General features: G+C 31.1%; 2 protein-coding genes and 1 non-coding gene across 3 annotated transcripts in view; 1 reads left to right on the top strand and 2 right to left on the bottom strand.

The window, feature by feature from the left end:
* LOC104772604 (pentatricopeptide repeat-containing protein At5g25630-like) overlaps positions 1 to 370 on the bottom strand; it is a 2,847-nt gene extending 2,477 nt beyond the window's left edge. Inside the window, exon 1 of the mRNA XM_019241897.1 lies at positions 151 to 370. Coding sequence (XP_019097442.1) covers positions 151 to 258 — 108 coding nt within the window. The 5' untranslated portion in view covers positions 259 to 370. The remainder of the gene's footprint in view (positions 1 to 150) is intronic.
* On the top strand, positions 6,867 to 6,939 carry TRNAF-GAA. The gene has a single exon. It is a non-coding gene; the product is annotated as a tRNA-Phe (tRNA).
* LOC109131206 (uncharacterized mitochondrial protein AtMg00810-like) lies at positions 9,792 to 10,756 on the bottom strand. The gene is made up of 2 exons (XM_019241896.1): positions 10,166 to 10,756; positions 9,792 to 10,100 (listed from the first exon to the last, which is right to left on the bottom strand). Exons 1-2 carry the CDS (start codon positions 10,754 to 10,756, stop codon positions 9,792 to 9,794), a joined length of 900 nt encoding a protein of 299 aa, XP_019097441.1.

The raw sequence follows: 16,576 nt of genomic DNA, 5'->3' as shown, positions 1-16,576 counted from the left end.
AAAAAAAAAAAAAAAAAAAAAAAAACAAAGCCTTTTGCTCACCAGAAGACTCGAGGGGACATACAATGATACAATATCTCTAAATTACTCAAGATTCGAAAAATCAAGACTTCATTAAACTCAAAATCAAGAAAAGTGTGCAGTGTGTCAAAATTGGTTCAATTTCAAGACAGCGATTCTTGATACTGTTACCTTAATCGGTGTGGATCTTTCTGGTTCAGACATAGAAGGTGGTTTCTTCTCCTCGATGTCTCCCATGATTTGTCGGGAAAAGAATCTGTGTCTTTGCAACGAATACAAAGTTTAATTTTTACAGATTCAGACTAAATAAAACGCCACCTGTCTTTACATTTCATAAGAGATGATAGGGTCCATAGGAAAATAAAAACGAAAATTTTTCGATAAGGAGGACAAATAATTTGAGAAACGACAAATTTTTTATGGAAAAAATTTTGTTTTCTGTCCACAAATATTTCTTTTTATCTTTAATATTTAATAATTTTACCCAGGATAACCTCCTTATTATAGGAAATAACTATGATAACCCATTTAATTTTTTATTTTCTTGATAACTCACATTTTATGTCCAGACTTTTTTTATTCCAAATCTACCCTTATTAAAATTTTGGGTTTTTTTAAAAAAAAATTGGTATTAACTTCTCTTTAAATCATTTAAAAAAAATTACATTCAAGTTAATTTAAAATTAATTCCAAAAATATAATCTAACTATTATTATGTTATTGATTTTTAATAGTATACAAACTTGTTCTACTCTTCTCTTCCATAACTTTACAAGAAGAAAGCTTTATTTTTATTTCTCCATCTAAAATCCTTGTTCTTTATTTAGTTATTTTTGTTTCTTTATCTTTTTCCAGTTCTTAAAGCGAAAAATTTTATGCATTGTTCGCATTTCTCTTCCAACTTGGTTCCAACCGAATCTAACAGATCAAAAGGCTAATCAGCGTAAGAATTTTTTGGTGAAAGATTGTTCGATAAAGTCGGTGATCGTTGAAAACGACTGGCAAAACAACTCGTCAAAATTATTTTAGAAGTTTGCCAAATCTGCTGAATTTAATTTATAAGTCTGTCAAATATAACTTACAAGTCTGTAAAAAACGAATTGATAGGTCTACCAAAATTGAGCAGACTTTATGAAAATATATTGGAAGTCTATTAACTGTATGTCTGCAAGATTAATTTTAGAAGTATGTTAAAACTATGCAGACTTTCTGCAAGTCTCCCAAATGTTCTTAGACTGAATATAAGTCTGCTGGAAAAACAAAAAAAAATTGCAGACTTTATGCATGTCTATCACTTTCAGCAGACTAAATGTAAGTCTGGTGATTTAATTTAAGAAGTCTACCGAAAATACACAGATGTTTCTGTTACAAATACGCAGACTTTATGCATGGGTATCATTTTCAGCAGACTAAATGTAAGTCTAATACTTAAATTTAAGAAGTCCGCCAAAAATATGCAGATTTTTTGTTAGTCTGCCAAATAATCTTAGACTAAATAAAAGTCTGCTGGAAGAACCTAAGAAATCTGTTAAAATTACGTAGACTTTATGCATGTCTATCAATTTCAGCAGACTAAATGTAAGTTTGATGATTTTTATTTTAGAAGTCTGTCGAACATTTACAGATTTTTGGTTAGTCTGCAAAATATGCATAGACTAAATATAAGTCTGCTGGAAAAACTTAATAAATCTGTTTAAAATACGCAGACACGATGAATGTCTATCACTTTCAGCAGACTAATTATAAGTCTGATGATTTCATTTTAGAAGTCTGCCGAACATACGCAAATATTTGGTTAATCTGCAAAATATTTGTAGACTAAATATAAGTCTGCTGGAAAAACTTAAGATATCTGTTTAAAATACGCAGACACAATGAGTTTTTATCACTTTCAGCAGACTAAATATAAGTTTGATGATTTCATTTTCGACATTGGAATATGTGGCCGGCAGTGAAAGATGGTTGTTGTTGAGCTTTCTCTCTTCCTCTTATCTCAATAACTAGCCAAGGCTAAATTAGGGTTTTTGCCTCACCAAAAAGCCTAAATCTAGAAGCATGGATAAAAGTACTCTATTTCAAAGATTTTGGCTAAAAAATCCCCAAATCAACAATAACCCCCCATATACAAAAGGAAAAAAAAATAACTACGGTTATAAAAAACAAAAATTATTATTTTCTTCAGCAACTTCTCTTTCCCACTATCTCTCTAATCTTCCACTTCCATCTCTTTTTCAAAAACTGAACAAAATATTTTCTACAAAAAAAAAGTTCATATTCAAACCCCAATTCACGTTTCACTTTCATCAATATTTTAACACCAAAAATAAACAATTTTACTGGTTTTGTAGATCTCTATCTCTTATTATTGTTTCTTAGTTTTTTATTGTTTATTGAAATCTTTCATCAAACAAGATCATTTTTCCAGGTAATATTTTTAATTTTACCCACATCATTTTTGTTTCTCTTTGTTTGTTTTAGGACCGTGTTACTCAAATCTCATGCCAAGGTATTAATCTCATCAAACAATTTAGGGTCTTTTAAAAAAAAACAATTTGGGTTTTTAAAATATCAAATGTTTTCAAGTTTTTTAAGGACATTTTATTGTATATCTTCTTACTCAAGGGTAATATTGTTATAAACCACTTGACTGAAAAAGAATTAAGAGAATACCACTTTGTCATATTTTGTGGGTAAATAGCATTTTCTGGAGTAGGTTTAATACCAAAATATCCCTCCCCTTAAATGTTTTTACAAGATGAACCATCCTTAAAAATAGTTGAGGTTTCATATGATATGATCGGCGAGATTATTCCAATTTAAATTCCGGCATAAAATCTGATGAAAGATAAAAACAAATCAGTATTCAACAATAACGACAGTGATAGAGAGAAGCCATCTGGAGATAAGGATAGAAAATGAAAAAAGAAGATGTTTGGGAAGAGTGGGAGAAACAAATGTGTTGATTGTGAATACAAATATGGCGTTATTGGGATGCAAAAGGCATAATGGAGATTATTAATACAGTGGTGGTGGTTGTCAGAAGAAAGAAGGGTATAACAGTAGTGACTGAGGATACATAAAAGGAGAAAGCAAACATTCCAAGATAATGAGAGAGAAATTTTATGTGATTTTGAAAAAAAAAACATGAATTATATTAAAACACATCATCTATAGAAAGTACAATGTTATTTTTAAAAATAGGATGTTTTATAAGAAAATACACGTCCACCATTAAAACAACATAGTTTATGTACCGAAAACATATATCAAGAGATAATGAGAGAGAAGATTTATGTGATTTATAAAAAAACATGAATGATGTTTTTAAAAAAGCACATCATCTATAAGAAATACAGTGATATTTTTAAAATATAATGTTTTACAAAATAAATACGTGTCAACCATAACAACAACGTGGTATTTGTTATGAAAACATGAGATTAGAACAAAACCCATGAAATTTTTTAAAAACATATCCAACCACCGCCGTGAAAATGGTTCAGTTCGGAGGTGGTGGCTGTGGATACATAACTAGTAGTGGTGAGTTATGAAAGACACAATGGAGGTTACAGATCTGGTGGTGGTGGTGGTCATCGTTAGGTATATATATGGTTATGGTGGCAGTGACTGTGGATACGGAGATGACAGTGGTGGGAATCATGGGATACGAAAGACATAACAAAAAAAAAATTAAAAATCTCAATATAGGGGGTGGGGCTCGTTGTGAAGGAGAGAAAGTCATCAATGCTCTGGCGAGTTGAATGAGAGAGATATTGGTTTTGGATGAGAGAGAATTGAATGAAAGAAGAAGATGAGAAAAGGGATATTCAAGTAATTTCCTTTGTCCTTCCGACAAAATACTGTTCTCTTGTGCTATTTACTTAATTATGTTTGGTTTCAGTGGTTTCTACTGCATATTCCCTTTCCTTAATGTCATTCACCACACTTACTCTAGATTATAATATTTCAAAAAACTTTGTTCACTATTTATCTATGATTTAGTACATGCTTAACAATTTTTAAAATGTCGTAATATAGTATTTCTTCATGTTTTATCCTTATACTTGCTTCTAACTTTTGTCCCGTACTACGTACTTTAATACTTGTTCTTAATACTTGTCCCGTACATCTTCTTCTTTAATACTTGTCCCGTACATCTTCTTCTTTAATACTTGTTTTTAATAAATCATATATATAAAAGTAAGGTTTTGGTCTTTCCTTATTGGTTGATTTTTATTTAATGCTTTCTAATTTTTTTTTTTTTTTTAATTTGCTTTCTAATTGTTTGATTGCTTTCAACAATATTTAAAGACTCAATTAACACAATACAATAACTCACACATTAAAATAAAATTATAACTGAAATAAATAAATTATGCATTAATCATATTCCACCATTCAATTTTATTCAAACACAATAAATTATAATTGTAACTCCCATAATTCTAAATATATCTTCCATCGATTCTTATCATATAAATAACCATTCTCTCATTTCCACATTCTTTTACTTTCTCATTTTCACATTCTCTCATTCTCTTCCACAATACCTCAAATCATTTTTCATTTTTTTTTGTTTTTGCTTTCTTATTTTTGTTGTATGGGTTACAAAAAAACCAAATGAAATATCATTGTAAAAGTTTAATGCTAAATTTTAATGTTAGAGACTGCATGATATATATTTTATATTGTTCTTATTTTTAAAGATTCATTTCCATTATCTAATTTGAATTATCATCTTATAAGTAATCATTCTCTCCTCCTCTCTTACCAATATCAAATGTTGTTATATCTTATATATGTTGTAAGAGTTTGATTCTATATTTTAATTTAGAAAATATTATATATATTTTACATTGTTCTTATTTTAAGGATTCATCTCCATTATCTAATTTGGATTATCATATATAATTAATAGTTATCTCCTCCTCTCCTACCAATATCAAATGTTGTTATATCTCATATGTGTTGTGAGAGTTTAATTCTATTTTTTTATTTAGAAAGTGTTATATATATATTTAACATTGTTTTTAATTTTTTTATTCTTTATATAAAAATAAACTATTTCTTGCCTTTTTAATCTATTCATATTTATTTTTTAATTTCTATAGTTAAATTTAAATTTAAATTCACATATGTTGGTTTTAACAAAAAAATCAAATTTATTTGAGTAACATATTATACTTTTAAATCAAATTATGGACCCACCAACACTAACTTTTAAATTAAATGAGTTTTAATTTTAGGAGTTGGAAAAGTATAAACTTTTATTTGTAACTCCCATAATAATATCATAGTAATGTTCTCAGTGAATTTAATTTAGTATAATAGAACATGTTAAAAGTGTATTAGTATACACTTAATTGCACTTTTGTAACTCTCAAATATTTACCTTTAATACATCAAATCATGTATTAACTATTAAAAGAATGACACATATCTCACTGTGGGAGTTATTGGTTTAAGATTTGAATAGAGTTTTAAAGATTTTAAATGTTATGTAGAATCTGTTGTTATTAGATCAAGATTTTGTTAAACTATGTTAAATTTTAGTGTTATTAGTTTGTGATTTATAAAAAGTCATTTAAAATCTTAACAAATCTGGGTTATTGGATTCAGACTTTTATAAAGTCATTAAAAGTTTTGTGTTATTCAATTAAAACAAAAGAATCTAGGATTGTTAATGAGTTTAATTATTATGTTATTGGTTCATGATTTTAAACACTTTCTTTATAAAATAAAGTCATGGAAAATATCATAAAAATACAGGGATTGTTTGGAGGACTTTACAAGATTTTAGAAAACTAATCAACAAAACTCTCTAGTAATCTTTAACAATCTTTCACTTATTCATTTTTTATGATTTTGTTGAACTCTTCAAAAATCTTCATAAATCTCAAACCAATACCACCCCAAGTCACTATAACCTCATATTTCAAATCTCATATAATTTTATAAATTCTACAATATCATTATTTTTTCTTGATTTAACCAATGATATCTTAACTTAATAAAAGTTTAGTTTATTTGAATATGATATACATGTAATATATGATATATAGTTGATATAAAGTTTAGTTTATGTATTATTATTATTCATTGCATATAAATCAAAGTCTAATAATACTTTAAGAAACCTAATAAAGTAGTTGCTGTTTTTTTATTTTATTTTTATGGAAAATGTATTAGTCTAATAATCTATGGTTAGACTCACTTAGTTATATATGTATGAGACATTGCAAACCTACTGTTTATTATTTTGTTTTTTTCTTAATTGAAACATTTTAAATCTCTTTAAGCTATCGCCATATATAAATAAAAAACATGCATAACTAACACCACAAAATAAATTTTATGAAAATATATATCAAAATGATTTTGAAATATGACTACAACTACAAAAATATATGGCATATGGTATTTAAGATACAATATGATTTAATTGCACTAAATATATTACGATCAAAAGAACATTTGATTTTCGTACTTTATTTAAAGTCATACTATGTAGTCTTTAAATTTTGATGTACACAGATAAAACAAAATAATAATAACATATTAATTTATATTATTTTTCAAAATAGAATAGCGATTATGTAAGAACTCACGCGTGGCGTAAACTAACACCTAGTTATATGTAATCGTAGCAAATCTCCATTAATATTTTGTTGTATTTTTCCGCGATAAAAAATCTACAAGGTCTTCAGAATTTTTATTTCGATACATGGATTAATATGGGTCAAGAAAGGCCTAACCCAATTATAAAACTAATTTATAGGGCAAAGTTGAAGATCCATAATTCTTTAGCGGTTTATATCTTACAACAACTAACATTAAATCAACAAGCGGGGATAGCTCAGTTGGGAGAGCGTCAGACTGAAGATCTGAAGGTCGCGTGTTCGATCCACGCTCACCGCATTTTTATACTGAATGAGATCTCGCTGTAAAACGACGTCGTTTTATCTGTATCATGTCCAGTATTTAAAAGCCCATTGTCTTTTCGCCAACTTTGTGTTTTACCGAGATTTATACGTAAATTAATATTAATTAAGTTCTGTGCTCAAGTATGATAAATACATATGTATATATAAAATAAAATATATTGGCCATTACACAACTCGTTAATTGATTCTCTAATATGGACATTTTTTTTAATATAATCATTAGTATCGACCCTAACCCGAAGTGGAAATGTTATTTGATTCTATAGTGGAACTTGGTTCGATATGGGTTATGGAATAACCTTGTTATCCAGAAGATGATGTGCTGAATTCATGAACTTTACATATTTTTTCTCCATTTTTTTTTATAAACATTTATGCAAAGCGAGGTTGCGAGCTTGTGAAATAGTTACATGTTGTTGTTCAACCAGAGTTTCATCAAATGAGGGCAGAGGCTAACTGTTACCACTAACGTTTTCGAATTCAAAACATCTAGAGAAAGTATCCAAATGGAGGATAAGTGTGATCTAGTAGTCACCCACTCAGACAATACATAGTTGTCGACTATATGAATTAAAAGATAGACACAATACATATATAATCTGTCTAATCTCTTTAGTTTGTCTAATTTGGCAAGAGTAGATTGGGTGGGCGCTTAATTAAGACCCAAACCTCACCTTCCAACTACCCAACAATATTACGATATTTTGTAAAATGCATAAAAACCAATAAGTATCCATCATCCATTGAATTTTCTCAATACGTTATATACCCATTGACATCACACTACACTATATTTTATTTTCCATTTGACAAGGCGCTGACTATTACGTGGATATATCATATATAGCCGTACATGTCGACGAAGGATCGTTGTTTTGACACATCATCTTCTACTATGTATGCTAATGGCTCCAATCAAATTATAGTCCAAATTAATGTTTAATTCGAGAATTAACGTACGTTCATCTAACCATCTTATAACAATGACTATAAAATTAGGCCAATGAACATTTATGTTATGCAAAAGAAAAATATATTTTATTTGCATGGGTTTTTAGGATTGATACACGGATCTGATATCTATATATAAAAATTGGACTATATCAATGTATCTAATAAGCTATTAAGCTAAGTTCGTAAACAAAAAACTAATGCCACAGAACGTATCACACAATATGATCAGTCAAAGAAAAGAAACAAGAGCTACCGCCACAACTCAACGAATTATACAAGATGAGGGTATTCCATTTGCTTTTCCATTGTGCTTTGCGAAAAAGAAAAAAGAAAAAAACAATGCACTTGAGAATGTCCACAAACTACAATTGTATGTAGCAGCCAAGTCTATCCCATTACTTTTTTAACTTTCCCTAATGGGCTTCGATTGAGAGTTACACTTGACAAAATTTGGCGGTCCGTTCATAATTCATCACATGAAACTGCGCTAAAGAGAGTAACTGGTTATTGTTTTGTGTAAGATATTTAAAGAAAGCTTTGGGTTAAGGTGTAATAATAAATACTAGTTGATGAAAACCTTTAGTTTGTCCAAAAGAAAAAAAAAGTTGATGAAAACCTTTTTTTTTTTTGTTAAAAGATTGATGAGAAAACCTTATACTATAACTTTACGCTATTAAATAAGTTGATCTAATAGATGACGAAATTAACATCAGTCGACAATTTAAATTAAATACTACCTCATCTGTACTATATTAAATATATAATGTTTTATAGTAGAAAAGTGTTTCATTTTATTGATTTTTTAAACTTTAATGAACAGTTAAATGATTATTTATTTTTCTTATAACTATTTATATAATGCAGTGTTTTATTATTTTCATATAGGTAATAAATTATGTTTTTGTTTTAAAAAATAAAGTAATTTTTCTTATGTGCAAACACCTTAACTACTTCTGATGTGAACACAAGGGGTACGTACTATTATTATTAAGGAGGCATTGAAGATAACGACTACTTAATTATAATTAACTTAATAATGATTAACAATATAATCTATACTGATAACTTTTTAATTTTTTTGATAATGGATAAATGCGAATTTTTTAGAAATATACTATCTTTTCAAATAATTTATTCAAATATGTACTCTTATCAAAAAAAAAAAAAAAAAATTCTTCCTTTTTTCAAAATTGGTTTTTGATGTCTATGACTACGGGTGTAGACGTGTAGTGGTTGTACCTCCAAATTATCTTTTCTAAAACCCTTAAAATATAAAATATTTTTTAAAAAATAAACTGTGTAAAATAATATGAATTGGATTTTATAAAACCTTTTTTTTGTTATATAGAAGGGGTGTAATCAAAATTAGACGATGTTTGAGTGTAAATATGAAAAGAGGTAGTATAAAATGAATATTTTTGAAATTTCCGCTTATATGATTTCGGTTAATTATATAATGATTATTTTACTTATAAATGTATTCTGGTATATTTTAAATTCTAAATATATATTTAGAAAATTGTTTTGAGTATATTTTAACTTGTACAATTTAAACTACTCGTGAGTCAAATAAATTCAATAATAGTTAACATTCGACAAAGAATAGTAGATAGAAGAATATATCAAAGGGACAAGTAACAAAGTTCTGATTCACCGGAAAATGTAACGGAGAAGAAGGAGAAGAAGCGAGCTTTAGAGAGCTCTAACAAACTTTCTTAATTGGAAAATAAAGTGTATATTACAAAGCTTAACCATACTATCTCAATTTAATCTTCTTATATACTAACACATATTAACCAAACTAATTGAACCAGGGTTAATCGGTTGTGAACCAATCAATAACCAATCCTCATGTATCTTAATACGCCCCTCTCAAGTCTGTAGCTTTAAAGATGTCTGGTTTGGAAGATACAGGCTTGACAATGACATCTTAGAAAGCAATCCATAGAAAAGACCTGGATGAAGTGGCTTGGTGAGGATGTCAGCGTGTTGATTCTTTAAAGGAACATGGAAGACTTTGAGAGTACCTGCTTTAATCCGATCCCTAACTGTGTGACAGTCAATCTCTATATGCTTTGTTCTCTCGTGAAAAACAGGGTTCATAGCAATATGCAGAGCCGACTTGTTGTCACAATAGAGTTTAGCTGGTCCTGTAACTGGAAGTCGAAGATCCTTAAACAACTGCTGTAACCAAATGAGTTCACATGTCGCCTGAGCCATACTGCGGTACTCAGACTCTGTACTACTCGACTAGTGACTCCTTGCTTCTTAGATCCCCACGAGATAAGCGAGTTACCAAGATATATGCAATAACCAGTAATAGACCGCCGAGTATCTTTACAGTTCCCCCAGTCAGCATCACAAAAGGCATTCAAGCTCAAGTCAGTATCAACAGAGTACATAAGTCTTTGGCCAGGATTGGCTTTAATGTACTGTAAAACCTTGTGAGCTGCCTGAAGATGTATTTCCGAAGGTGCTGAAATGAACTGACTCAACTGATGAACGGCAAATATAATATCAGGTCTCGTAATAGTGAGATAAAGTAGACATCGAATGAGTTCCCTATAAGAATGAGGATTAGGCAAAGTAGTTCCCATAGCTGCAGTAAGATGAAGACTAGGATCCATAGGGACAGGACTCGGTTTACAACCAAGTAAACCTGCATCTTCCAACAAATTCTGGGTATATTTCCTTTGACATACCGAAATGCCTTGAGAAGAACAAGATATCTCCAATCCTAAGAAGAATCTTGCCGGACCAAGGTCTTTGATTTTGAATTCTGATTTCAACAAAACCTTCAAGCTCTCAACAGCTTGATCATCGTTACTAGCAATCATTATATCGTCCACGTATACCAAAGCAGTGATAAAAAATCCTGGTCTTTCTTTGATAAAGAGAGTATTATCAGCAGGAGATTGGATGAAGTTAGCACCCAAGAAGACCAAAGATAATTGTTTACACCCAAGAAGAGGCTTGTTTCAAACCATAAAGTAATTTTTGAAGACAACATACCGGATTAGGAGGCAGAAAAACACCTGGTGGAGGAGTATAACCTTGAGGAAGACTCATATAAATCTCCTCATCCAAGTCACCATGAAGAAAGGCATTAGAAACATCCATCTGCGTCAAACTCCATCCTTGTTTAGCAGCAGCACCAAGTAGAAATTTTACACTTGTTAGCTTAGCCACAGGTGAGAAGGTCTTCATATAGTCCAAACCTTCTTGTTGCGTAAAGCCTTGTGCAACTAGCCTCGCTTTATATCGTTCCACTGAGCCATCAGGGTTATACTTAATAGTGAACACCCATTTACAACTAACAACATATTTACCTGGAGGAAAAGACTCAACATTCCAAGTATTAGCAAGCTTGAGAGCATGAAGCTCCTCACCAGCTGCATTAGTCCACTTTTCTGATCTCATAGCTTGAGCAAAGGTTTTGGGTTCAGTCTCTAGACTGTATGAGAAAATGTAAGATTGCGAAACAGGAGTGAAACGATCGAAAGAGACAACAGAAGAAATAGGATAGGGTGTAGTGTGGTGTTTAGGAGAAGAGACTTTAGTGGGTAAAGAAAGAGAAGAAGAAAGATTAGAAGAAGGTTGTTCTGAAGAAATATAAGGAACTAGAGCACAATGATATTCAGAGAGATAGGAGGGAGTCTTTACCGTTCGTTTAGGCCTAGCAATAGGTAAAGAATCAGAAACTGTATCCTGTGCTATGAGAGGAAGCTCTTCACAAACAGTACGAGGTTCCATTTGTGTTATGCGTGATGCAAATGTATGAGATGTATTAGTATTCTCAGGTATATCAATGTCAACATTATCAAGAGAAGTCATAGAATCAACAAAATGTAAAGGCGCTGGCATCGGTAGGATACTATTGGGAAACATATCAACAGCCTGGTTTAACAAATCCGATGTTTTAAAAGGGAAAACATTTTCATGAAAAACCACATTATGAGAAATGAAAATCGAATGAGACTCTAAGTCTAAAAGTTTGTATCCTTTATAACCAGTGGGATAGCCAAGAAAAATGCAGGGTTTTGATCGAGGAGAAAACTTATGCCTTTCATGAGTATGAGTGGATGCAAAACATAAGCAATCAAAACTTTTAAACATTGTATAATCAGGAAGCTTATCACTAAGTACTTATCATTTAACAATGGTGAAGGCATTCTGTTTATTAAGAAAATTGTAGTTAATACACATTCACTCCAATATTTCAATGGGATATTCGACTGAAATAACAATGCCCTAGCAACATTCAATAAGTGTTGATGTTTACGTTCAACAACCGAATTCTGTTGAGGTGTATAAGAACAAGAAAATTGATGCAACATACCCTGTTCTTCGACAATATCAGTAAAAGCTAACTCTGGAGCATTATCAGATAGTATTACTTTTACTTTCGATGCATATAATGTTGAAATCATTTTGAGAAAAGTAGGAAAGACTATTGAAACATCACTCTTATTTCGTAGCATATAAAGCTAGGCTACACGGGTACAATCATCAACCAAAGTTAAGAAATACCGAAAACCTTCTACAGACGCAGTACTAAAAGGACCCCAAATATCCATATGAACTAGATCAAAAGGTTTAGAAGCTAGAGTATTATGAGAAACATAAGCTAAGCGTTTTTGTTTTGCTAATGGACATATCTGACATGGAGAAACATTCGAAGAAACTGATCGAAGAGAAGGAATCATACTAACTAGACTTTTTAAAACTGCAGATGATGGATGTCCAAGTCGCTGATGCCACAAAACTCCATCAGCCAACACAGAAGCAGAAAAGGAACAAACAGCAGGAAGCGATGGTGAGAGGGTCTTTTTTTCTTTCTCAAGAATATAGAGATTATTGATGAGTCTACCCCTCCCAATTATCAATCCCTGAGAAAGTTTCTGGATAAGACAACAATGTGGAAAGAAGTGAGCAGAACAAAATAGACTCTGAACTAAAACAACTAATACTAATCAAATTAAATTTGAAGTCAGGAACATGTAAAACATTATGCAATATCAATGTTTGTGAAGTGCATATGGTGCATGTGTGTGTAATAGGAACTCGCGTACCATTTGGTAAAGTCACTGTAACACTGGAAACAGGGACTAATTCTCTAAATATCGCTAAATCAGAACAAACTTGACTAGACGCCCCACTATCAATACTCAATTGCAACAACATTCGCCTTCTGAATAGGATCATAAGGAACCATCGACATTCTCGGTTGACTTTGAGGCATACGAGGTTGCAATTGAGTATTCTGCATACGAGGGTTGTAAGACGATGGATTCATGTTAATCCCCTTATAGCCACCAGTATTTGTCTTGTACCCCGGAGGAAAGCCATGAAGCTTATAACACTTCTGAATCGTATGTCCTAGACGCCCACAATGTGTACAGACAGGCTTCTGAGGTCTCACTGTATTGTAAGCAGCAATATAAGCACCATCAACATCAAAAGAAACAGGAGCCGAGGATTGAAAGGCTACATTATCAACCATAGTAGGTGGCTTAATAGTTCCCTGTCTCTCATCTTGAGTGACCATATTAAAAGCCTCTTCTATAGTAGGGATTGGCTTCAACATCAAAATGTGACGCCTAGATTGTTCATAACTTTCATTCAAACCCATGAGGAATTTAGTCACTCGACCACGCTGCTGTAGCTTTTCCCACTTAGCAGCTGCATCACATTCACACTTCCCACATGTACAAACCGGAAGTTCTACATAATTCTTGTGTTCTTCCCACAAAGGAACCAAAGACGTATAATAGGCAGTGACATCAAGAGAACCTTGCTCAATCTTGCTAAGTTTCTGCTCAATCGCAAATATCCTAGGTGCATCATCCTGCTTGAACCTAGATAATATACTCTTCCACATTCCCTCAGCAGTAGAAATATAAAGCAAGCTGTGACCTATCTTCTTTTCTACTGAGTTCATCAACCAGGTACTCACAATGTCGTTACAACGTGACCAAGTGCCAAAATCACGATGAGATTCCAAAGATTTTGAGATCGTACCATTGATGAATCCCAATTTGTTACGCACATTCAATGCCATCAACATAGATCGCCTCCAAGATGGAAAATCAGAAGCTGTAGAAAGCCTACTCAGACACTAAAACAAGTCCAGCATGATCATTACTGTTCAAATAATATGGATTCTCATATTGATCCATCTGAAAACGCGTAGATTCAACTGTCTCACGCGAGTTTGAATTCGTTGGGTTAGTCAAAGAAGGAAGAACAAAAGATTTCATTCTCAATGAAAGAATAAGAAAATTTCAAGAAATCGCGACGAAATTGATAAAAGAAATTGAGAAATTTGCCACGAACAAGGTCAATCAAAGGCAAGAAATGAAAAGCAGAATAGAAAACCCAAAGAAAACACCAACGAAGAGTTCTAAAATTGCTGCGATAAGAATTCTCACAATCCGAAGAAAAGAAACAGAACAACTCATCTTTCTCAATTGAGCTTCTCACAAAAATTCTGATGATATCAATCGAAGCAGAAGACTTAAGAGCATTGCTCTGATACCATAACAAAGTTCTGATTCACCAGAAAATATAACGGAGAAGAATGAGAAGAAGCGAGCTTCAGAGAGCTCTAACAAACTTTCTTAATTGGAAAATAAAGTGTATATTACAAAGCTTAACCATACTCTCTCAATCTAATCTTCTTATATACTAACACATATTAACCAAAGTAATTGAACAAGGGTTAACCAGTTGTGAACCAGTTAATAACCAATCCTTATGTATCCTAATAACGAGCATAAGCCAAACTAAAAAAAAAGTAATTAAATAGTAATGAAGTTTTTAATTAAGTATGTAAGTTCTTTAATCATGTTAGAAATTCCTACCTTTGCTTTCTTCTTTCTCACAACCCCACTTAATCTTTTAATCATTGGACAGATTGGGTAATTATTAGCTACCCCATTTGCTATTAGAAAATTTAGCACGATTAATTATTCATCACTTTGTTTTTTCTTCCTTTTATCATATTTCTAAGTAAAGCAAACGAACCGGCCAGTGTGAAATTCCCCTTTAATTATTGTTTAAAAACCATAAGTCATTCTTCCCCACGAATGTCTCTCGTGAGCGGAAAAGAAGAAAAAAAGAATAGAAAAAGAGATACTATAAGTTAAGTGGAACTGAGTGGGCAAAGGATTACGGATAGATCCATCTTAATTGTATACAAACAATTAAGATGAGCTACAATACACTTGGTTGTATTTTTGATTTTTACAAACGTTTATAGACTTAGCTAGGATATCGAAAATTATACATGAAGTATGTTTTCAGAAAATTTTTGGATGATACATATGAAGTATATCGGCAACTTAAACGGATAAAATATCGACTAATTTTTGTAAATACCACTTAAACAATTTTTTTCTCCAAAAACACCATTATTAATTTTGTTTTCAAAAAATATTAGTAAAATATATTTTTCCAAAAATACCACAATACGAAAACTATACTTTGAATATTCAAAACTAAACTCTAATTAGTAAATAGTAATTAGTACTGTATTTTAGAAAATTTATTTCATTAAAAAGAGTACGTTAATTTGACAGTCGTGATTTGTGTAATCCATACATAATAATCTGATTTTACAGGCCTAAAATCAGGAAAACAAAAAAATATGATTCTGCATGTGTTTGTTACTTAAATTTAACGGAACGAGATTCGCTCTACCAATTCTAGTTCCATTCCACACTTCCACTATCCTATAATACTATATATTACCAATTGGAGCGAGACCCTTTATACATTTTTATTTATTTTCTATTGTTCTTTAGGGTTATTAAAGTTGCACTAGGAGTATTAGTTTCATGAATCATGATATACTCTGATTGCATAAGTGTAAATTTAAAAAGAAGGCGGTTTAAACTGACGCGTAAAAGACAATTATAACGCCTAGGCTACAATTATAGGCACTACAAAGCCTACTAAACGTTACTCCTTTATACTTTTTTGTTGATCTCACACTTGAAGTCAGTTCCCATGGCCTTTTCAGATATTAGCTTTGATTAAATTATATATCTGTAATTCTTTTGTTATTATATTGCACATGCTTTAATCAAATTCATTTTCCAAAAGATCTTGGACACTAATACAGTAATATATAGAATCATTTAGGAGTATAGTTTTTTTGGGGTAAGAACTCACAACACATGTGATATGTCGAACTAAGAGTACACGTTAGTTAGAAATATCTAGAATGGTTGCCAAAAAAAAATTTCTTAGGATTGGAATTGAAGGGGAAACAATTTTTAATTTATTTGAAAACATACAATTATCCAGTTATTCTTTTTTTACCATATTAAGAATGTTTCATTATAAAACTAATATTCTAATTACCAATATATAGAAGATTGTTGAGAATAAAAACAATCTGTAGAAGATCATATTCATCCGCGGCAATAAAGATGATACATACTTTTCCGTTTTATGTCTTCCCTTATTTTATATATTAATTGATATTTTGGCTTTAAGGTTAAATTTTATATAGCATGAAGTCTAAATCTATACAGAAGAGTTTTGTCCGAGCCTTAACAGCTTACAAAAATGAGAAATAAAAAAATACGAGATAGGAGAGATAGTGTGGTTTGAATTTCATAAATTTCACTTGAGACGGATGTGGTGGTGTG

The sequence above is a fragment of the Camelina sativa genome, chromosome 20, assembly GCF_000633955.1.
Source record: "Camelina sativa cultivar DH55 chromosome 20, Cs, whole genome shotgun sequence".
In the NCBI taxonomy this organism is placed as follows: Eukaryota; Viridiplantae; Streptophyta; class Magnoliopsida; order Brassicales; family Brassicaceae; genus Camelina; species Camelina sativa.
This window is presented reverse-complemented; position numbering and strand designations above follow the sequence as displayed.

Bases quoted from the DNA above. Each gene is read 5' to 3' on its own strand.
- LOC109131206 (XM_019241896.1), bottom strand. From the start codon at position 10,756: ATGATTGCTAGTAACGATGATCAAGCTGTTGAGAGCTTGAAGGTTTTG. The intron at 10,101-10,165 runs GTAGTACAGAGT...TGGTTACAGCAG, and splicing joins AGCAAGGAGTCACTAGTCGA to TTGTTTAAGGATCTTCGACT.